The sequence below is a fragment of the Branchiostoma lanceolatum genome, chromosome 3, assembly GCF_035083965.1.
Source record: "Branchiostoma lanceolatum isolate klBraLanc5 chromosome 3, klBraLanc5.hap2, whole genome shotgun sequence".
Classification (NCBI taxonomy): Eukaryota; Metazoa; Chordata; class Leptocardii; order Amphioxiformes; family Branchiostomatidae; genus Branchiostoma; species Branchiostoma lanceolatum.
The window spans coordinates 15,418,509-15,440,511 of NC_089724.1; the positions used below are offsets into that span (position 1 = coordinate 15,418,509).

The 22,003-nt window shown below is 40.8% G+C and overlaps 3 protein-coding genes across 6 annotated transcripts; 1 reads left to right on the plus strand and 2 right to left on the minus strand.

The window, feature by feature from the left end:
* The first annotated feature begins 51 nt into the window (after nucleotides 1–51).
* On the plus strand, nucleotides 52–13,886 carry LOC136430555 (large ribosomal subunit protein uL24-like). Of its 2 annotated transcripts, none has more exons than XM_066421274.1 (4): nucleotides 52–56; nucleotides 11,783–11,957; nucleotides 13,020–13,160; nucleotides 13,713–13,886. In XM_066421274.1, exons 2-4 carry the CDS (start codon nucleotides 11,790–11,792, stop codon nucleotides 13,830–13,832), a joined length of 429 nt encoding a protein of 142 aa, XP_066277371.1. In that variant the 5' UTR covers nucleotides 52–56; nucleotides 11,783–11,789; the 3' UTR covers nucleotides 13,833–13,886. The 2 variants fall into 2 exon arrangements, with proteins under 2 accessions (XP_066277371.1, XP_066277369.1); XM_066421272.1 differs by lacking the exon at nucleotides 52–56 and adding an exon at nucleotides 11,019–11,106 and having other exon boundaries at nucleotides 11,785–11,957.
* On the minus strand, nucleotides 3,140–10,894 carry LOC136430550 (short/branched chain specific acyl-CoA dehydrogenase, mitochondrial-like). The gene is made up of 11 exons (XM_066421263.1): nucleotides 10,768–10,894; nucleotides 9,912–10,068; nucleotides 9,301–9,401; nucleotides 8,591–8,797; nucleotides 7,649–7,819; nucleotides 6,898–7,023; nucleotides 6,149–6,241; nucleotides 5,600–5,689; nucleotides 5,014–5,151; nucleotides 4,444–4,543; nucleotides 3,140–3,992 (listed from the first exon to the last, which is right to left on the minus strand). The coding sequence occupies exons 1-11, from the start codon at nucleotides 10,780–10,782 to the stop codon at nucleotides 3,916–3,918; spliced, it is 1,275 nt and encodes a 424-aa protein (XP_066277360.1). The 5' UTR covers nucleotides 10,783–10,894; the 3' UTR covers nucleotides 3,140–3,915.
* A 1,648-nt stretch (nucleotides 13,887–15,534) lies between the features above and the next one.
* Nucleotides 15,535–19,743, minus strand: LOC136430554 (uncharacterized). Of its 3 annotated transcripts, none has more exons than XM_066421269.1 (6): nucleotides 19,514–19,743; nucleotides 18,188–18,289; nucleotides 17,350–17,423; nucleotides 16,953–17,114; nucleotides 16,686–16,764; nucleotides 15,535–16,474 (listed from the first exon to the last, which is right to left on the minus strand). In XM_066421269.1, the coding sequence occupies exons 1-6, from the start codon at nucleotides 19,581–19,583 to the stop codon at nucleotides 16,254–16,256; spliced, it is 708 nt and encodes a 235-aa protein (XP_066277366.1). In that variant the 5' UTR covers nucleotides 19,584–19,743; the 3' UTR covers nucleotides 15,535–16,253. The 3 variants fall into 3 exon arrangements, with proteins under 3 accessions (XP_066277366.1, XP_066277367.1, XP_066277368.1); XM_066421270.1 differs by lacking the exon at nucleotides 18,188–18,289 and adding an exon at nucleotides 18,035–18,112 and having other exon boundaries at nucleotides 19,514–19,741; XM_066421271.1 differs by lacking the exon at nucleotides 18,188–18,289 and having other exon boundaries at nucleotides 19,514–19,741.
* Between the last annotated feature and the right edge of the window lie 2,260 nt (nucleotides 19,744–22,003).

Below are 22,003 nucleotides of genomic sequence, written 5' to 3' on the forward strand. Positions count from 1 at the left end.
CGTGTGTTTACACCAAAAAAGCAATTACTCAAACAACTGGATATGATTTTGGAAACGGTCAGACGTTTCAAGTAGCATCCGCTACTTTTCGTCAGTGACTGTGAGCAAGATCAGTTGAACAGCAGGTTTATAACCACGAACTATGAATTGATATGCAAATAAGGAGAAGACAAATTTTTAGATAGTCCAATAGAAAGCAAATTAGACAACTCAAGACAAGGTTGAAGTAAAAGGGGACAATAGCTCCTATTGTTTTAATATAGGAGCTAAAGCTGGTTTGCCCCCAAGGCTATGTCCCAAGTGCCAGACAGTTCCACCCTTAACCCTCCTTTCCTGTTGAGGGTTGGCCTGGATTGTATATCCTCTCATATATTGCCTCCCTTACTCCACGTTCGAACCAGCGGCCGGGTTCACGGTCAAGGATATCAGTGGATTCGAGATTGAACGAGTGTCCCTGCTTGTGTTTTAGGTGATGGACAGGAGAATGGCCGAGGAGTAGCGGTTAGCGCAATGTTCTTTGTCCCTTTCATTAAGTGATCGGCTGGTCTCTCCGATATAAGTGTTGTTGCAGTTGGGTTCTTCACATTTGAGTCTGTAGATGACATCGGCCTTGCTGCCTTTGCGGGGTCGGTCTTTAGGATGTACCAGTCTTTGTCTGAGAGTTGATTGAGGTTTGAAGTTGGTGGCAATGTTGAAGTTTTGGAAGATCCGTCGGAGTTTTTCGGACACTCCTTGTACATATGGAATAGTGATGTTGGCCTTGTTTCTGTTGGTCAACGGTGTACACTTAGGCGTTTTCTTGGACTGGTCAGACGGTTTGAGGGCTTTGTTGAAAGTCCATCTTTGGTAGCCACATTTACCCAGGGCACCTCGGAGGTGTCTATGTTCGTCTGTTTTGGCTGTGTCTGAGGTGATGATGTTGTCTGCCCGATGAAAGAGAGTTTTTATAACTGCCAGTTTGTGTTCCAAAGGGTGGTGAGAATCAAAGGCCAGATACTGATCGGTATGGGTCGGCTTCCTGTATACTTCGAACTGGAGGCGACCATCCTTCTCTATGATGGTTTTGGTGTCTAGGAAAGGGAGCATATTATCTTGACTCGACTCCTGTGTGAACTTAATGTTGTCATCTATCTGGTTAATATGTTCAAAGAAATCATCAGCTACTCTCTTCTTTAGTCTGCACCAAGTGTCATCTACATAACGGAACCAGTTGGCCGGGGGAGTGTCCTTGAAAGTACTGAGGGCTTTGTTCTCAAATTTCTCCATGTACAGGTTTACCACGACGGGCGAAACTGGTGAACCCATAGCACAGCCGTGTAGTTGTTGGAAGAATTGTTCTTTGTAAGTGAAGTATGTGCACCCCAGGCAGAGGTCTAGCAGCTTGCATATTTGGTCCACAGATAACTTGGTTCTGTCTGCTAGTGTGTTATCAGACTCTAAGGCTTCCCTGACTACTGACACCGCTTCTTTGGGGGGATGCAGGTGAAAAGAGAACACACATCATAGGAAGTGATGATATCATCTTCGTCTAACTGGATGTCTTTGATTTTGTTTACGAAATCTGCACTGTTCTGTACATGGTGTTGAGACTTCCCCACTAAAGGTCCCAAAATCTTCGCTAGAAAACTTGCTACCCCGTAGGTGACTGAGCCTATACCAGAAACTATGGGCCGTAGAGGGACGTCCTGTTTGTGGATTTTGGGGAGGCCGTAGAAAGCAGGGGGTTGTTCCGATTTGGGTTTGATTTTTAGATAGGTGACATGATCCAGAGCTTCATCAGTTTCTAATTTCTCGAGGGCTTCGGTGATTTCCCTCTTAAACTTGGTAGTGGGATCTCTTTTCAAAGGCTTGTATGTGTCTTTGTCCCCTAAGAGGTCCTGTATCTTCCTGTCATACTGCTCCCTGTCTAAGACTACTGTGCATCTACCTTTGTCAGCAGGAAGAATCACTATGTCTTGATTAGTGGCCAAATCCTTGAGAGCGGTTTTTTCCTCCCGGGTAATGTTACTAGCAGGGGGTTTAGAGACTTTCAGAGTGGTGGCTACTTTGGTGCGTAAGGCTTCAGCCTGTTTGTATGACATATGGGCTCGTCGAATTGCTGACTCGGTCTCTGTGACAATATCGATGTTAGGGATTTTGTTAGGTGTTACTGCAAAATTCAGACCTCTAGAAAGCAGTGATTTCTCTGGCTCTGTAAGGGTATGGCTACTAAGGTTTTTTACTCAGCGCTCATCTGTTCTAGTCTGTGTTGTAGTTTGAGGGTTTGGACTGCTAGATCTCCAATTAGGGTCACTATCCGCTGTGCTGCTCACTTGTTTTTGCTGTAGGCGTTCGAATTTGCTCTTCTGTCTAGATTTACCCTTCTCGTGTTGGGAGAGCTGTCCACGTGTTATGAACTCTTTAGTTTCGGCAAAAGCCTCCTCTGATAATCGTTCCCTTAGTACTTGTTCAAGATAAGATTTTCTTGCGTTTAGTCCATCCAATTTGTAGTTGATCTGTCTTACTCTTTCGTTTAGTAGCTTTCTTTCCGCGTTAGAAATTATCTTGTTGGCGTTGAAGCCTTTGATGGAGGTCTTTAGGCGTAAACTGACAGGAGTGACACTTACCTTGAGGCACCGTAAACTGAAGCGTAGATGGTTCCGGTAGTCCGCAATCTTCCTGCTGGTGTTCTCCAGATCCCTCACTGAGCTCAGGCAAATCTTACCGTAATGATCCTTGATACGTCGATGAAGATTAGACATCCAGGTAATAAGATACAGTATCTTATTACCTGGATGTCTAATCTTCATCCATGCGTGTGTTTGTTTGACATTTGGAAAGAAACATTATGGAGATACACTTCTACAAGTCTAGCAAGATTCTAGTTAATCGAGCCAAGATTACTGGTTCGAGATCACTTTCCTTTACTTTCCTTAATAATGGTGCTGACTTTTGAATATTTTTTTGGGGGAGAAGAAAAAAAAAACAAAAAAAACAGGTACAGCCTGCACACTATGTTTGGAGACTACAGTATATCAAAAGTCCAAGAAACATCTTTCCATACGTTTACTGATGTAATCAATTACGTCCAAAAACAGCAGAGGACAGTATTGCTACTGGCCTAGACGAAGAACTGAAAAAAATACTAGTACCAATGAACTCGTAGTCAACATGTTTATTACAAGATAAACCAACACTGATTCTAGAGAAGTTAGGTACACTGGCCATCAAATAATCTACATATTGGTATACACATGAAGATACTACAATGCTCCACAATCTCAGAATGCATCTTCATAGTGTCAACAATTCACCTTGCTGTTATCTGCAACAATACTACAACAATACTGACAATGTTTTTCTTCCTTTGTATTTTGTACACAATTCAGGAGTACTGTACAGTTAAAATCTTGATATTTCATCTGGCTAAAGATGTCTCTCTACAGAAAATGTGATCCTGTCCCAAATGTTCTGAACAATCTATTGGCCATGCCACAGGGGTGGAGTCAATAGTCCAGTATACCATGCTCAGTTTGACAGCATACCCACCAGCACATCAACTGACGATTTAACTCTTCTGTCTATATAATAGTCAAATGGACAATCTTAGATCAGCTTCAAAATATTCGAGATATCTGCCCTAAAAAAAAAACTTCTTCAAATTAGTTACATTTTGCGCATGCAAAAGAGAACAATACCCGGAATTTTGAAAGAAAGTTTCAAGAAAGTGCAAATACACCCCCACCTTTTTACACCACTTAGATCATGATTGTGTCCCTAATATTCACCTAAAGGCCGCCAACACGCCTCTGGCCACAGTTGGTTTTTCAAAAGAGAACAGCTTTTAGCAAGTTTGACACTTTTAAAATAGAGGAAGGTATAAATTGATGCTGGACTAAAGAAAGAATTGGATGCTTCAGTTTAGTTCAGTAGTTATTACTGTTGCCATTCTTGCTTCAGGTACCTTGCAATGGTGGACAGCTGGATGTTGTTTGTACCCTCGTAGATTGCACCTGTGAAAATGGGAGCAGCAATACTGTTACATCAGATGACAAACCAGACAAGGCTATCACTAATCAGAGATGGCATGCTTCACCCCCATACACATACATGTACTGCTGTGCGATCTGAGTTCCAATCCCACAGACAAAGATAGCAGCACTGAGGATGTACTGCAACAATGCATTGTGTAAATTGCAAAATGAAAGAAACACACAGACAGAAAGACAAGCTGAAACAAAACTTCACCCCCTTGGGAAAAGGGAAATGACATTTTTGATTCCCATAATTGAAGGGATGAAAGGCAGGTAATGATCCAAGACAAGGATGTTGGAATAAAGTGCTAATTCTTTGTGTATTCATCGATAGCATTGGCTATGAGAATAGCTATCTATCCTACAAACTTTTGTGTCCATGTTTACTCAACAAAACGAAACAACTAACGGGATATAAACAAAGTCTTACCTATCTTACAGTCCCTGTAGAACTTCTCCACAGGGTAGTCCTTTGTGAACCCAACTCCTCCCATCCACTCTATGCTCTTAGCAGTCGTCTTGGCAGCGACCTGGAAAAATTGTGTTTGTTCCTAAGTTTGTTTTACCTTTGACATACATGTATTACACACAATGCAACTTGCTGTGCGTGCACAATTGGAACCATGACCAGGCTTATTGGTACTCACAGTGAGCTACATTTGTGTTTCATTTTATGGAAGGAATTGTTGATTACTAGTACTTATCTTAGTAAATTCACTAATCTTGGCATTTTTACAATCGTCTTATCGGATGCGGATGTAAAGGTGGCGACTCCGTATATGATGGAGCTTTAGGGTGTCAAACCTCTGCACGTAAAAGAATCCAACTCACTGGCTAGAAGAGTAGGGGTGACCCGGTCTGCTTGGGCAAAGATACCTGAGCCGTAGCAAATCCGCATTGCACTAATAGCTTAAACGAAATCATGCTCTGTTCTCAGTCAGAGGTTGGACTGCTTTACCTTACATGTTTTTATTTTAATAAAGGGAGTACATGTGCATACCTCAGCAGCATAGAACTTCGCCATGGCAGCCTGTTTGATGAAGGGATGGCCTGCCTCCCTCAGCCTGGCAGCGTTGTACACCAGCAGTCTGGCTGCCTCGATCTCTGTGGCTATCTCTGAGATCTGGTGCTGCATAGACTACAAAACAACAACAACACATTCACATCCATGTACATCTCCAAACTGTACTAGAAATCTGAGCTTTAACAGACATGATGCTGAATGGATTCTGCAACAATAAACACACAAAATTCACATACTTCACCAAAATTTCACATTTTTGACAGAGATCATCTTTTGGATACGATGTACGATTGTTTCTGCATACTAGTAATGCTTTCTTTCATGATTTGGTTACAAGTACCATACGCAGTTATCAAGGCACTGTCTATTTAGAATTAGTGAAGTAATGCATACTTTGACAAAAACACTATGTCTAGTATAGCAAAAGCTATAGATATATTTTCCATCATTTACATTTGTAAGCATCAAAAATTCAATTTCTTTTTTTCTTTTACCTTTATCTTCCTTTTACCCATTGTCTTTCCCATGCTTTTTCTTTCTTATTGTTATGACAGGGTCCTACCTGGAAGTCAAATATGTTTTGTCCAAACTGCTTCCTCTCCATAGTGTAGGGGACTGCATAGTCAAAACAGCCCTGCGCCAGTCCCACCATCTAAACAACAACAACAACAACCAAACATGAAAAACAACATATGAAAGACATATCAGATATTGAATAAAGGATTTTAAAAATAATACTCAAGACTATAATTGAAAAGCAATGAGGAACTTTCAGGTGGTATCCGCCATCTTTCTTCAGCTCATAAGAGGGGTCAGACATATCAGATATTGTATTATCAAGAAAGACAGAAAGAAAAAAAAGCGAAATTGATCTCAAACTAGTTCAGCCCACTGAAGAGCTATTCTTCCACTGGCCTATGGTCATGACAGAGAAGACAGATGCTATGTACAGTATTTACAGGTTCATTGTACAAATGTACTTGTGACATTCCCCAAGATCTTTTCTGGAAGCAATGAACAGTGGAACATGGCTTCCCATCCCATCCTAAGGTACCAGTGCAAAGTTGGTGCACTAAGACACCCTTAGCACACAAAAGGTTAATCTCATCACCTGAGCAGCGATCCCTATTCTTCCCTCATTCAGCAGCCCGATGGCGTACTTATAACCATGGCCTAGTGTACCCAGGAGATGGCTTTCTGGAATCTGTAGGTACAAACAAATATATAAATCTATAATTCCTGGGACATGACAGATGTTGGAATTAGATTCCATTACATTTCAATACATAAATGAGAAGAAAAAAATAACTGTAGAAAGGGGTTGACATTCCACGTGTATCATATTGTCATAATCTAAATCAAATCAAAATCACATCAGGGATACACATAATCACTAAATGTGTAGCAATGTTCTACCATAGACTATTCCAACAGTTGCTGGGCAAAAATATACATTGTAAACAGGTACACATCACTATTTGAGCCATTCTTCATATTTGGAAAGATGTTAAAAGGCTTTATCTTCTCAAATTGCTAGTACTGTAAATCTTGTACTGTAAGTGTTGGCAGTGGTTTAATGCATTTTTGTGGTGCCTCTCCACCAAATCATGGCACTGTGAATACATGTTTCCGTGCAACAGTATCATTTCCACCGTAAACTTGAAACACCATCAAAATCCTCCTTCCCACTTCTACCATGAAATTAAATTCCCACAAAAACAACTGAATTCAGAGTATGGCCCTGCTTTCGTGATTTACAATCAAACAAATGGTAAAAAATCATGATACCATGAAGTTAAAATGCTGCTGATCTAAGCAGGGACACTAAGGCTATACTGCTGATCTCTGAATGATACAAACCTTGACGTCTTCAAAGTGTACAGGACAGGTGGAGGAAGCCCTGATGCCCAGTTTGTCCTCATGCTTGTCAATGGTCAGGCCTGGAGTGCCCCTGTCCACCAGGAAGGTGGAGATGCCTTTGTAGCCCTGCAGACAGAGAGTAACATGGTTTGGTCACTCATTTTGGATGATGAAAGTTAAAAAAGGATCATGAACTATGAGCAGCTATCTATTTTCTCTTAATAACAAAGTTTGTATTAGTAAAAAAAGAATCATTGAACATTGAATAAAATAAGTTTATCTACAGAATTCCTCTAAACATCAAGCAAAATATTGTAACAATGCTGTAGGGGCCTGAAATCAAATAATGATTTATTAACTAGAGCTCCAACTATCCAACTTTGAGACTTCTCCAAGGACGCAATATGCTGTTTTGATAACAATGCTTTCAGAAGTTGCAGATATCAAAGAAAAACAAGCTGACTGGGACTGTCCCTTGAATGTTTACCTTCCAAGCTTGAGAAACAAGAAGTAGATTAAGTAAACAAAACTCCTCATTTGGGTTCATACTGCTACCTTTGCACAAACGTACAAAGCAAATCTCGGTTCCCCGTGGCCGACAATCAAGTGACCGGTTACAAATACTGAGATTCCTGTAATTACCGTAGTAGCAACTACTAAGCTGAGTGCCTAACCTTCTTCCTGCTGTCTGAACCTATAACCAACACAAAGGACAGAACCAAAAATGCTACCTTAGCGGAGAGTAGGTTACCTGCAAGGAGTCGGCATTAGCGAAGACGAGGAACAGTCCAGCCTGTTCAGAGTTACTGATCCACATCTTGGACCCGTTCAGGACCCAGTAGTCCCCCTTCTTGTCCGCTCGTGTCTTCAGGGCAAAGGCGTCGCTTCCCGACTCGGATTCGGACAAAGCAAAACTCCCAACCTATGGCAGGAAGCACACAGTAAACTGTTAATCTTAAAACTTTTGTGGTGGTTTTGTTTTCACCTTTTGTAAAGTGACCACTCCACCATGAATGCATGACATTTCGAATATGTGTTTCCAATGTGTTACTACAGTAACTGTACACTACATGGAATTGTTTCAACCATGAATTTAAAACACTGTGAAAACCTCCTACCATGAAATAGATAAATTTACAATACTGTATCAGGTACTTATTTCATTACTATAGTTTGAAATGTTTTATTCCTACCAGAAAGGTGAAAACTAAGCACTGAAAAAATATGAAAACATTGTATGGGTGCTGAAACCAGCAGCATCTTTAATTTGACATCCTCTCGTAAACATGGGTTCTGCATAAGATGTGTAATAAAATACAAAAGTTACTTAAGATTGTAAACGGTCAGACGTTTCAGGTAGCATCCACTACCTTTTGTCAGTCATGAAAGATAGTGGATGCTATATCTGAAACGTCTGATGTTTAAACAATCTACATGTGTACAGTTGCTTCAATAACTTTTGCATTTAGTATTTTGTTAACTGTTTATTCACGCTTCTGTCATTGTTGAAGACGACAGTTTATGTTTCCAAGTTCAAAGGTACAGGTACAGGGCCATACAAATTCAACAATTCAACCTCTTTACCCACACCAGTTCCTGATGTTACATGTAACGTTATCTATAGCCAGGCAGCCCTTATCACTGTGTGAAGCATTTTAATGTCTCTCACTACTACTATCAAAAACACACTCACAGTATCAGTTGCCAGTCGTGGCAGGTACTTCTGTTTCTGTTCCTCGGTGCCGTGGAGTCTGAGGGAGGTCACGATGAGGGTGTTCTGGATGTCCACCAGCACGGCCACGGCCGGGTCCACCCTGGCCAGCTCCTCCACCACCAGACACGAGGAGAAGAAGGTGGAGTCTGTACCCCCATACTCAGCCTCCACCTCCACTCCCATCAACTAGAATAAAAATACACAAAATATATCACTACCAATGTAGAGTTTAACTTTCTCCCCCTGATACAAAGAAAGATAGAGCTAGATATTCAAGTCTTCTTCAAAACTCAAAGTCAAAACAAAGACTTTCTGAGGATGACTGACCTAGTCAGTTTGGTCATATGACCCGGAAGACAAGTGACAAGCAATAGGTTTTGAGATATTTGGAAGGCTGTATTGCCCCTCACATTTTAAGCTATGAAGAAATTTTCAGAACATATAGATCTACGAATACCTTATCATCCAGGACTTTAACATTTATAGAAGACAAATAACTACATGTATATAATATGGAACTCCTATAAGTATAACTTAGTATAAGCAGCGATGAAATAGAAGTCAAGGATTCCATAGTCCACTACTTAATTATAACTGCCATTATTACACAACTGCATTAAATCAGCATTGGTCAGGACAACTGTTTAAAACAGGCACAACTTTTAATGCAGAGAACAGACTAGACTTACCCCATTTTCAAACAGGCCCTGTAACACTGAGTCATCCATCTTGGAGTTTCGGTCCATCTCTCGAACAAGAGGGCCGATTTTCTCCTTCGCAAACTTGGCAACTACCATTAAGAAGTACAAAAAAGAATTATAGCAATAATGCCAATATGATATCGGGAGTTTTCATGATTTTCTATAGCCCTAGACATCAGTGATCCTCCCCGCGCATTCTTTCCTTCATTAATCCCAGCTAGCTATAATAAGGGTGTCCAGACCACTGCAACAGCAGAGCACAGTGGACTTCTACTACTATCTTGTCAAGTTATGGGTCATTGGTCATCCCAATGGATAGTAGTTAGCTGACCAGCTGTCCAATGGCAATAGCAAACTACTTTCAGCAACTATATCATACTTCAACTTTGTTTCACCCCCTGATAACCCAATCTGGGGCCAAGTAGGAGGGGGAATTCCAGTGGATACAGTAGAACTCATTGCCCTCAAGAATGGTACTAAAAAGAAATAGGGGCATCCTTAAAACAACCTTTCTGTGCGAAGGTTAACGTGTCACATCGAAGGCAGTTATACCTGGTACACAGACATACCAAATGCTAATATACACCCTGATCACCTACCTGAATCTCTCATCATCTGTTCGTCCTCTGACAGAACGGTCAGCGGCATGACCACCTCGGACACAGGATGACCGGCCGATACGGTAGATGCCTGGCTGGACATCCGCGGCGCCGACAGACATCTTGAGGGCACTGTGCTGGCCAGTTTCTGAATCACCTGTTCAATCAGGACACACAATATCAGCATCACAGAAAAATCCCCTTTAAATATATTTCAAACTTATCTTAAAGTTGTTAGTAAGTTACTATAGACAACTCATAGATCTATGAATGACATTTTAGAGTATATCGTCGAAGTCATTACTTATATAACAAGAACTTTGTACCTGCTGCACTGTTTGGGTATAACATACAAATTAATATGTACCAGACATGTACAAATATTCACGACTATTTATCCGGAATCAGAAGAAATCTGTTGCGTAATGGTTGAATTCAGTACGATCCCCAGTCATCATACGCAGGCGACTGTAAGTACCCCAATTGTAACTTATTTGTAAGTACAAGGCACAAGCCTGTACTGATATTCTAAAGGCTGAAAAAGGACTTAACGCCAGTGCTGTTCAATCTGGCCAGACGTGTCGCATGAGGTTAAATATCATTTAAAGGAACTGCCCCCAACACACCCCCAAAGTAGTACCCCCAAAGGTTGAGCTCATATTTCGCAGGTTACACAACAGTTATTTCGCCGGTAAAATGTCCAGCTTTAACTAGCTATCTTTACCAAAATTCTTGTATCTTTCGCACCCATTGCTTTAACTTTGTGCCATCATCAACTATTGCGAAACTTACACGTTTGTAAAGGGTGAGAAAACGAGAAAAAGTCGGCACAATATTTAGAGGAAAGATCACTTACTCGAAGCGCTGCCATATTTTCTGGGAGGTGTAACCACTTCTCTATGTGGGTAGAAAAATAAAATCATATATTCATCAGACCTTCTAATATATCAAGATACTTATCTACATACATTAGAGATGTCAGAAAAATCTTCGAATTTTCTTTACATTGTATCACTGACATTGTCCCCTTAGATTTATGCTATATTGAAGACGGATTAAATAAAACATTCCTATTTCATTATCGAATATTCCAATCTCGTAAAGTCTCGGTAGCTGTTTTAGAGGAGAGCGCGAGAGTACGATTGGAAAATCCCCGGATGTTACGACCTCTTCGTGGTCTGCCATCTTGAAACAGGTATGAGATACAAATCCACACATGGATATCCACATTGTATCGTTGGAAATGTGCATCATCGGTCGATTTCATTCAGGGATATGAAACAATAGTATTTCTACTATATACTGAGATTATTATTTTGAAGCGGAATGAAATACTTCCCTCACACGACCCTGAATTCTCCCGTTGAAGAGCAGTGCCACCGATCGTGTACATGTAGTTTATGGTAGAACGTTGACTATATAATTTTTGATCCACTGGAAGTGCTACTCTTGAAAATTATATGGCAACTGCCACTCGGATCAGTAGCTTTTATCCCCCTTCTCTGATATGGTGACACGTTTTTAATTTGACGACTTATATTACATGAAAAACACTTATCTACTGCCCCCCCCCACTCTGCCCGGAAACACCCATGTTTTCTGTGTTCCATTCATAAGCGAAAAAAAATTATGAAAGCCATTTTTGCTATTTAGAAACAGGGAGCCTGCCTGTCTTTAAATGTCATGCCCTGGCAACGCTTCATAAAATTATGTCTCAGGATAGCAAATAGTTAATTTCTGATCACTGATGTACCCATACGTTTCAGTACGTGTAGTGGTACCAACTGAACTAGCTAGTGTGTTGTTACTGTTGTACATAAAGTATAAAAATCTGGCTGACATATAACACACATCATTGCGCTCTCATGTATAGGCAAGATGAAGTTCAACAAGATGGTGTCCTCCTCGCGGAGGAAGAACCGCAAGCGTCACTTCAACGCGCCCTCCCACGTCAGGAGGAAGATCATGAGCTCGCCGCTGTCCAAGGAGCTGCGGGCCAAGTACAATGTCCGAGCCATGCCCATCCGCAAGGACGATGAGGTTCAGGTGAGAGACGTGTGCACCATGATTACCATTCGCACATTAAATTATATTAGAGTTAAGCCCAAAGTGTTGGCAATATTGTTGTGTTAGTTATTATTTATTGCTTCTAATGCTAGTTGTGTTTTTAGATAATCCTGGATACCTGAAAAACAGGCTTGTTTCCTGAGTGTATTTTCTCTGTATGATTACTATGAATGAATAAATGTTCTAGGCTATACTATTTGTACAGCCAGTCTGGACCAATCACAAGCCTCCATTCCTATTGGTCACACAGGCATAACGTCATAAGCATTAATGATTTGAAAAGAACGCTGGTACATTAATCGTTGGCCAATAATGTACACTTGCAATGATGAGATTTCTAAATTTTAATGATTTCATTGCCCATGATAATAATACTACTGACCTGCCTCGCTTCTCTCGCTGAGCTCGGTTGTTTGGTGGTTATGTCGCTGTAAACCCGTTGGCAGGTCATTGAACCTTGATATATATATTGTTTATTGTTAAAAAGACTTCAACATATATATCTGTATTTGCTGATGACAATTCTCATAAATAAGAGGCTATGATAGGAGACCTAACCATCTGCAAAATGCTAAGTTCATTCAAAGGAGTGTATGATATTTATGTGCTGTCAGGGTTTGTTTGCAAGATAGCTTGATTGCAATGTACATTTGGATATAGTTGGAGGTGTTTTGATATATATATAAGCTAACAGTAATGTAAAAGGATGTACACAGCAAGCTACAATGATTGTATCAACAATGCTATGTTCCAAGCACATTGTGCAGACACAGAAAAAAGATGAGTAGCTTATGGCTATCCTTTTCATAATGATTAATCAGATTAAATCAGTATAACTTAAATGCAAGTGACATACTGGCATAGTATTATATCCTTTTTTTGCAGTGAATGTTAAGGATATAATTGTTTTGTTCCTTAATTTGGAAATTGCTCAACATTATGAGTTCTGTTTTTGTGTAAAAATACTTTTTACTTTCACAAACAAGATGTTGTACTAAATCTTATGTGTTTCTTTGCCTTTTTTTTCGCTCTAATTTGCAGGTCACCCGAGGTCACTACAAGGGTAGCCAGGTCGGCAAGGTGGTGTCTGTGTACAGAAAGAAATTTGTCTGCTACATCGAGAGAATCCAGCGCGAGAAGGCCAACGGTGCAACTGTGTACGTTGGTATCCACCCTTCCAAGGTGAGCCCTGATGTTGTTTCAAATTGTGATAAACTTAAAAGGACTTATTGTAATATAGAAGTTTTCAAACATCAATATGTCAGTACAAACCTCCTACATTGTATAAAGATTTTTGTTTTACTAGAAATACAAACAGAACAGCAGTAACTTCAAATTCTTAATCCAAACTCATCCATGTATATTATTGCCTTTACTGTAAGTGTTTTAGCATAAAATAGCAGCAGTTAGGGAAGTAGGGTGTCTTGGCTTTTGTTTCATCCCTTGTCAAATTGAGGTTTTGTTCCAAGCTAGTACAGACATGTCAGTTAAGAAAAGTCCACAACAAGCTACAATGATTGTATCAACAATGCTATGTTCCAAGCACATTGTGCAGACGCTATATAGATGAGTAGTTTGTGGACATGGTTTAATTTCATAATCATAATCATATTGGAAAGTTACTACAAGCTGTCCATGATTGTGCATATCGCAGGTTGGTTATTCAGAAAAGTTAGTAGTGTCAGTGCTTGCCACAAAACAACTGATTTCCTCCCTCTTCACACACTTTCCCAGATGGAGATCACAAAACTGAAGATGGACAAGGACCGTAAGCAGATTATCGACAGAAAGGCAGCCAGCCGTCAACAGACGGAGAAGCAGAAGGGCAAGATCCAGGAAGAGGAGATCGAATAGATATCATCCTCCTCCTCCTTCTCTCTATCTGAGATAATAAACTCAAACACCTTATCTGTTTGCGTGCTTTTTTCCTCATAGGTTTTGTAGTTACAGGGTTGTTTCTCAATAAGAGTAGTTATGGGACAAACTGTGAATAAATAGCCCTAAAAATGTATAACCAAGATAGGGTATTACCCAGAAGAAAACATCATTGCGTGCTTGAGCGCGCAGAACTCTGAAGTTAAGGTCTAACATTTAATATTTTTATTGGGCTAAAACTCTGGAAGCTTAACAACGGTCATGACAGTAAGTACAATGCATATCATATCCCTCACTGTTTGAGACGATCATATGTCAGAACAAGTATAATAAGTACTAGCTACTAAACACCTATTATGACAATTCTTGCTTGTTGATAACACAATCTAGTGATGAGCTTTCGCACACACTGTCCCATGGTTGACTCCAATGTGGTTGCCAATTGCAACGACTCGAAAAATATATGATATGAATATGATATTGTTTTAGCTAGTACAGGAGTAGTTTTCGAATTCAGGTGATAGTATACTTTGGATAACCAATATATGGAAATGACAACCGTGCCTTATATCTCATGTACATATAGAATACAACACGGGGTATTCCGTATCACCCGAGGTACCAGCCCGACCGCGGGTCGGATTGCCCGGAGCCGCGGGAGGGCTGGGACCGAGGGTGATGCTGGATAATACCCCGTGTTGTATTTTATTTATGTCATACCTTGGTCATACGAGAAAACACACATTTCAATGCGGAATGCCCCAGAATTTGAGGGAGGTGTGTGACCTCGAACACTTAATTTCAACAACATTGATTCTAATCTCCGAATCCGGTATTCGAATTCCGACGTCGGCGCAACCGGCGCGCTCGAAATGCATTCAAAATATTCTATGGAAGCCTGTGTGATAACACTCCCGAACCCTATGTGATCCGGATAGTTATCACACGGTCCAGAACACCCGTATCAGGCCCAGGCATGACATAAAAGTGTATATATTTATATATCGATTACGTCAAAACCCAGGCGGTGTCATTCGCTCCACGTTGAGTTTACACTCTGGCTCATACCAACGAAACAAAAATGACGTCATGTAGGAGGAAGCGTCCTCTAGCGCTATTGATAAGAAATGCATTGAAGCATTGAATAGTATGCCTAGTCCCAATGCAGATATTCGGAGGAACTGATATAATGATACTGATACTAACAGTTCAGAGTCACGGGGAAAAGATAAGTGTCTACAATGTCAGTAGGAATTTGGCCAAAGCACATGGGGAAACCCCTACTCTAATTGATAAATGTGGAGGGATCTTTTGCATAATTATACCGAAAGCAAACATCTCTCTGGAGGATGGCTTTATCTCAAAGGCCATCGTGTAGTTTCTCTATCTGTTGAGGCACACAAGAAGCTGTTTTATTGTGCTGTGTTATCTTTACAACATAGTATAGTTTACAAGGAGGCTTGCATATCCCTGTGTAGGCAACCTATTTTCTGTTTCCCGTAATTCGTAGGGAAATCTGTTTTATATCCTTGATATTCCTTGTGAGGTGGTCAAATATTACTAGAATTGCCTTTCTGAATTTAGCATAATCATGATTGTGGGCGCCTAGGTGGTCCTGAATCTAGCATAAAGAGTTGTCGCCCCCATCCAACTGACACACACATACGAACCCGCTACTCAGTTAAAATTGCCACCAACAGAACGTCTTTATTTTGTCAACGCCACAACAAGAGTAATTTGAACTATATTTTGTTTTAGATTCATGTGACCACATATACAATGGCATTAGTTCTAAGTCTCGAAACATAATGACCCTAATTATAAATGGATCGTGCCTTTATTGATTTGAGTTATAAGTGAAAGGAAATATGATCAGAAACATTTGGTTGTCCACATTCGATACAGTCATAACTCATAGCATCATCTTACCTTCTTCCCAAGCTAAACAGACTGTGTGCTTTCCTTAGTGCATTGATTCTAATCAGTTCTAATAAGATGTCAATCAGTTTTGTAGTGAGCTAGGTATATGTTGCCGTCTACTATGTATACTCTTCAAAGGTAGACTTGTTTTCAAAACTAAATATTTGCTTATGGCGCATAAGATCTATATACAAGTAAGTTTTTAACGAAAATTCACCCATGCCGTATTTTACTATTTACATGACGATGGGTTTTCAGAAATATTTACACAGCCGTTACCCAAAAGATTTATACACACGTACGTACAGGCATTACTGAACAAGTGACCACATCTACAATAGGATCTACAGGGCAATGTGACCACGTTTTTCTGGTCCCTTTTTCGCCATTGACATAGCCATCAATGATTGAAGTGACCTGTCCGCTGATTGAGTGTTCTTCTTGGTTAGTTTTGACTCTCTACTACCAGGCAAAATTTATTCATGTAGCCGTCGCCTGTCCCACGTTGCCCAACCAAGACTTGAAGTATCTCACTGCTGATTTGATGGGGTTAGACTTTGTCATCGCCACAGCATCGTCCTTCGCTTCCACTACCGACTGTGTGACGTACTTGTGTGCCTCTTTAGAACCGAGTTTGGCGGTCAGCCAGTCTAGACCCTCGTACAGACCGTGTCCCTCTCTGGCAGAGGTTGGCTGAAGGTCTGGGTAAGAAAAATGAGAGAAAATTCAGATGGACCGTTCATTAGATCTGCTTAATCTGACGTTCACATTTGAACGCAGTTTTGAAAATGTATGTTATTAGTTCAGGCGAGTGACAGCAATCTCTTTTAAATGGAAGGAGATACAATGAAGGTATCGAAAAAATTCATAGCAATGACTCCGCCTCTGAGGCGTCGCCAAAATATCACTTACGCCACTGACGGTCTCTCAGCACTGTGTCCAACTCCAGTTTCTCTCTTATGACGTCAGGAGGCAGCGCGTTTGGCAGGTCCTTAAAGGAAAACACACGTTTGGACTATAATTCCACTGTCTACAGGCCATGTAAGGTGACAATATATATGACATATATATCAAGCACCCGTATTTTCTGTTGATTTTTTTTAATGCAAAGTTCTGTTTTTTTGTAATTTATCATCGGTTACTGACGGTTCCACGGCGCAAAATCTAAAAAACATTTACCTGTTTATTGGCAAGAATGAGAAAGAGGCAGTCGCGCAATTCATCCTCATTCAGGTACCGTCCAATCTCCTCACGCATCTCCGGTAGCCTTTCCCTGTCGTTGCTGTCCAACACAAAAATGATGGCGTCCGTGTTTGGATAATAGTGACGCCACAAAGGTCTCTAGAAGAAAACAGAACAACGGTCTTGACAATGTTTAAAGGTTCACTCGCATCTTGATCCCATCCTAGATAGTTCCAAGACTGCAGTACCGAGTCATGGATTACTAGTCTACGCTGTGTTGCAGAATTTCAAATAAAAAAATATGACCTCCTGATAGATAATATTAATTATGTTTTATTCAAGTATATTTAAGGAAAAAAAATTATAGTATGAACTTGATTGCAATCGTCCTTACGGCTTTATCACGTCCGCCGACATCCCAAGAGGTGAACTTGACGTTCTTGTATTCAATTGTCTCCACATTGAACCCTGCGTAAAACAAAGGGGGAAAGTCTTGTGATGTCATGTACATGTATTTATAGCGGTTACGAAATCTAAGTAGGCTGTTGCCTTGCAAAATTGGAAGGATATTCTATGACTATATGAATCCCGATCCGGAATTTCCTATATTTCAATCGTTTTACCGTTCTTGTTCATACTGTTCGGTGACTATATGTAAATACATTGTAATACTGACATCATAATGATAACGAACAAAATATGAAATCATCTCATACAATTGCCAAATTATAATTGTACGCCCCCCCCCCAAGAAAACATCACCACATGGCCCATTGATCCAATATTTGTTAACTGGTGGGTAACGTTTGCGAAACAAAGTATGCTGTATAAAGTCTTACCGCTGAACAATACAGATAAAATGGTCAAAGCATTATTAGTTAATCAATGGCATATGTGTAGAAAAACAGGTATTAAACAGCATTTTCTTTCACCATGCGCAGACGACTTTTAAAGTCTAGTAGGCAACCTCGCCAACCAACTCCGAACCACAAATGACCTGCTCACGACTAACTCCCAACCATTGTCTGGACTGAAGCTCGGGAGGCCTATGTGTGACCTTTCTGTGGGGCTTTACCTACCTATAGTCGGTATGGTGGTGACAACCTCCCCAAGCTTCAGCCTATACAGGGTCGTAGTCTTTCCGGCGGCGTCCAAACCTAAGGTTGATGCAAATTCAAAATTGTACGCCTACTATCTGACTAGATGCACGTATGTATTACGTGATGACATACCCAGTGATGCGCTGTGTGCACACGCTGTGCCGTCCCTAACCTCCCCCAGCCCCGATTGCATAAGTCTGTAAAGGATTGTGGTTTTGCCGGCACAGTCCAGTCCTGAAGAGTGTTTAAAGACAGACATGTAGGTGTATGTGTGAGAGGTGAGAGAAAACAGCAATCAAAATTTGTTACAGAAAATCTCATTCACAGAGAGAATGTACCTATAAGCATCAACATAACATCCGATTTTTTTCTCTCGATAGGATACCACCGCGGCGGAAGCCTGAGTGTCATCCTGTTTAATTCCAGGCTCTACCATCACCAGCATGCCCGTAGCCAGGGGGGGTTCGGGGGGTTCGGACGAACCCCCCCACAGGCTTGAAGGTCCACTTTCACAGGCTTGAAGGTCCACTTTTCAATGTTCAAGATTTTTTTTCAAGGCGGACTTATTTGTATTTGCATCAACAGCAAGGCCACAGAGGTTAGAATCCTAGAAAAAACTGCTCACTTTGACTTTGTCTCTGATTTTTCTTCTCAGATTCTTTAAAAAACACAGGAAATACCCTTTCAGAAGGTTCAATTCTTAGAATTTGAAACGCTCCAGGGTCCACTTTTTAACGTCCAATGTTTTTTTTTTCAAGGCGGACTTATTTGTATCACCAGCGGGGCTGGAATCCTAGAAAAACTGCTAACGTTGTCTCTGATTTTTTTTTCTTTGAAATCCTCTCAAAAACATGGGAAATGCCATATCAGAAGGTTCAATTTTTAAAATTTTCCGGGGGAGCATACCCCCGGACCCCCCTAGAAAGCTCGCGCCTGCGGCGCTCGTCTCGCGCCTACGGCGCTCGATGGTCCCTCAAACATTAAAAAGAACCCCCCCATTCAAAATCCTGGCTACGGGCATGACCAGCCTGGAACTAAACAGGATGGCACTCATGATCAGGCTACCGCGGTTTTGTTGCTGTCTGTTATAGGCCTAAATTCTATCTACATACGATGGATCGCCAGTCCTATGTTCGATGTCACGTTATGTGTGTAGTCTTTACCAGACCAACCGCGTCGGCTATAGAGAGAACATTTGCCGGGGGACTTTGGCCATGGAGGATAACATTTCCATCCGGTGTTTTTCCAGGGTTGCCTATTTGACCCTCTCTCCGTAGCCGACTCCCTTCATACAATTGACTCTATTTGGCCAATTTCTACTATTTTCCCAGCGACCCGCAGAGACTGGTAGAGGCTATTATGTGTGCACTTTAATATGATATATACTCACCTTTGACCACATCTGCATCTACACTATAGGCGGTTTGTATAAGGGAAAATGTTAAGATTGACGCTCACCTAACATGAGAATCCTCACTTCTTGTTGTCCATACAATTTTGCGATGAGCTTTCCCATGTACAGCCCCATTGTAGTTGTAAATATAGTAGTTGCCAACGCCTCGAAATCACTTCAAATATTGTATATCACTAGCTTCCGTGAAACATTTACGTGTCAGATACAGTAATGTTCCTGCAGTTGTGTTTCAGGAACTGACAACCGTGCTTTATATCGCACGCTGTGTATTCATAGTGATTACGTCACCCTCGGTAGTGTCATTACTTCCACGTGGAGTTTACATGCTGGCCCATTCCAGCAAAACAAGAATGACGTCATGTAGTTGCTTTGCCGACGGAAGCGCCTTCTATCGGTCTTGATAAGAAATGCTTCTAACAATAGATGTTTAACAGGCTAACTCATATAGATATATACTAGTACATGTACATTGTATATGAGTATAGGAAATGTGTGTCTCCAGGCAGATGTTCGTAGGGAAGGTTGTAGACTCGGATATCGAAATGGGGTGGCTGGAAAGAAGATATAATACTGCAACGAATGATCTGCAACGTCTGCAGGATCCTTAACTTTTGTACCCCAATGGAAATTGGTATGACCTCCCAACGGATATCAATTATTAGCTTTCCATATTATTTGCTCATGATTATGTAAACAGAATTTGATCGTTCTGAAATCTATTTTTTTCTTTGTAAGATATGTTATCGAAGGCTTGATCCATAACAGACAATTTTGAGAGAGAGCCGGAGAGAGGTCCATAACAAAAGAAGTTACAGGGCGGGGAATACACAATGCAATAATCTTAAGGATACGCTTTGATAGTTGCAGTGAATGGCAGTCGGGAAGCTGTCTAGTTAGATATGTCCTATTAATGGATCGGAGGCCAAGATTCCTCCCTGCTCCCAAATGAACCTATAGCTATTTCATTCAAAGGGTTTGCCTGTTTTATAGTTTAGTCAGCACTAGATTGAGTCACCGGCCTCTGTGCTTCCGTGAGCGACCTACAAAGCGAATGACGTCAGCGTTTGCCTATGCAACATGCAAAGTGCAACATGTGCTGTCTGTTTGCGAACTGGATAGTTTGCAAAGTTTTACGGGGTTTGTAAGAAGTTTTGCGTCTGTGCAACCCATACTGATCAGCACTGTGAGGGACTACCTTCCCCATGGTAGTGGTTTGGAATAAAAGTTAAAAGTCGTTAAAATCAAAGTCGTTTCTGGCCAATATCAAACGTCAATGAAGTATGCTAGAGGTGCCAGTCAGCACTATTTTCGTGAGCCATACCTCATGATCAGCTTCCTGTTTTTCTTTGCCGAGACCCCCATTCAACTAGACGGCGCTCTCACTGCGACCTCGCTGCGACCTAAGCTGAATTAGTATAACCCTTGATTTGATAATGAGAATATCATGCCAAATGTAAAAGTATGGCTGAAAAGACAACAAAACACGCAAAGTGTTAAAATATTCGTTCTTTATCTATGAAATTAGTTGAGCGCTCTTTTAAATTTTAGGTCGCAGAGAGCGCGCGGTGAGAGCGCCGTCCTAGTGGAATGGGGTTATAACTAAACATGGCTTCTCTCACATATGATCACGTATATCTGCATTTACATGATTCACAGGCTATATCGGCTGATTTCTCTGGCTGATCTTCTGCACATTATGTACATCATGCATGACCATATATGGGCTTGTTTTTCACAGGTTGTTTTCATTGCACCCTAGTTTTAAAGACCTATTGCCCATTCCTGACCCAATTCCGTCAAGTTTTTGTTTTATAAACGAATTTATAATAACTTAACCATTGACTACTCCAGTTGCAAATTAATTGTAATTGTGATTTTAAAGGACCAACTGCATGTCACATCTTAGTACTTGAAAATGTATAGGATAGGTGAGTTTTGAAATATGAAGTCGGTATATACGAACAACAATGTACACAGGGTGAATCAAGATCTAGAATGTCTCTTTGCCCATGCAAATCGGATATAAAAAGGTAAAAAAGAGAGAATATACTGCTTGAGAAACATTTCTCTTATAAGTTGCTTCTACCATATCTAGAAATTGCCCAAAGCCGGTCCGAGCAAGGTCTGAGTTACTAGACTGTCGACTTGTTTTGATTCATGTTAATTATGTAATATTTTTCTACTGTCACTGAATCGTTACCATCGTACGCCTATCTATGCTTTATGTTAAATTCTGTATGTCAATAGACCACACGAAGAATGGTTTCTAAAGAAGGTTATTATATTAGGGATCTCAGTCAAACTCAACTCAACGATGGACGATATTGATTTATTGGCCTCTGTGCCTCTGTGCCTCTGTGACCTCGTACGAGGGTCACAGTCCTGGCTGTTTTTCACAGATGCAGATTGTGTACACATTCATGGCTACATATGGCCGTGTAAAGACACAGTTGCCCCACCGTTGCACACGGCTTTAAGTATACACAATTACAAGGCTTGTGTACCAGTAGGGCAGGGACTAATTTGGTTCGCAA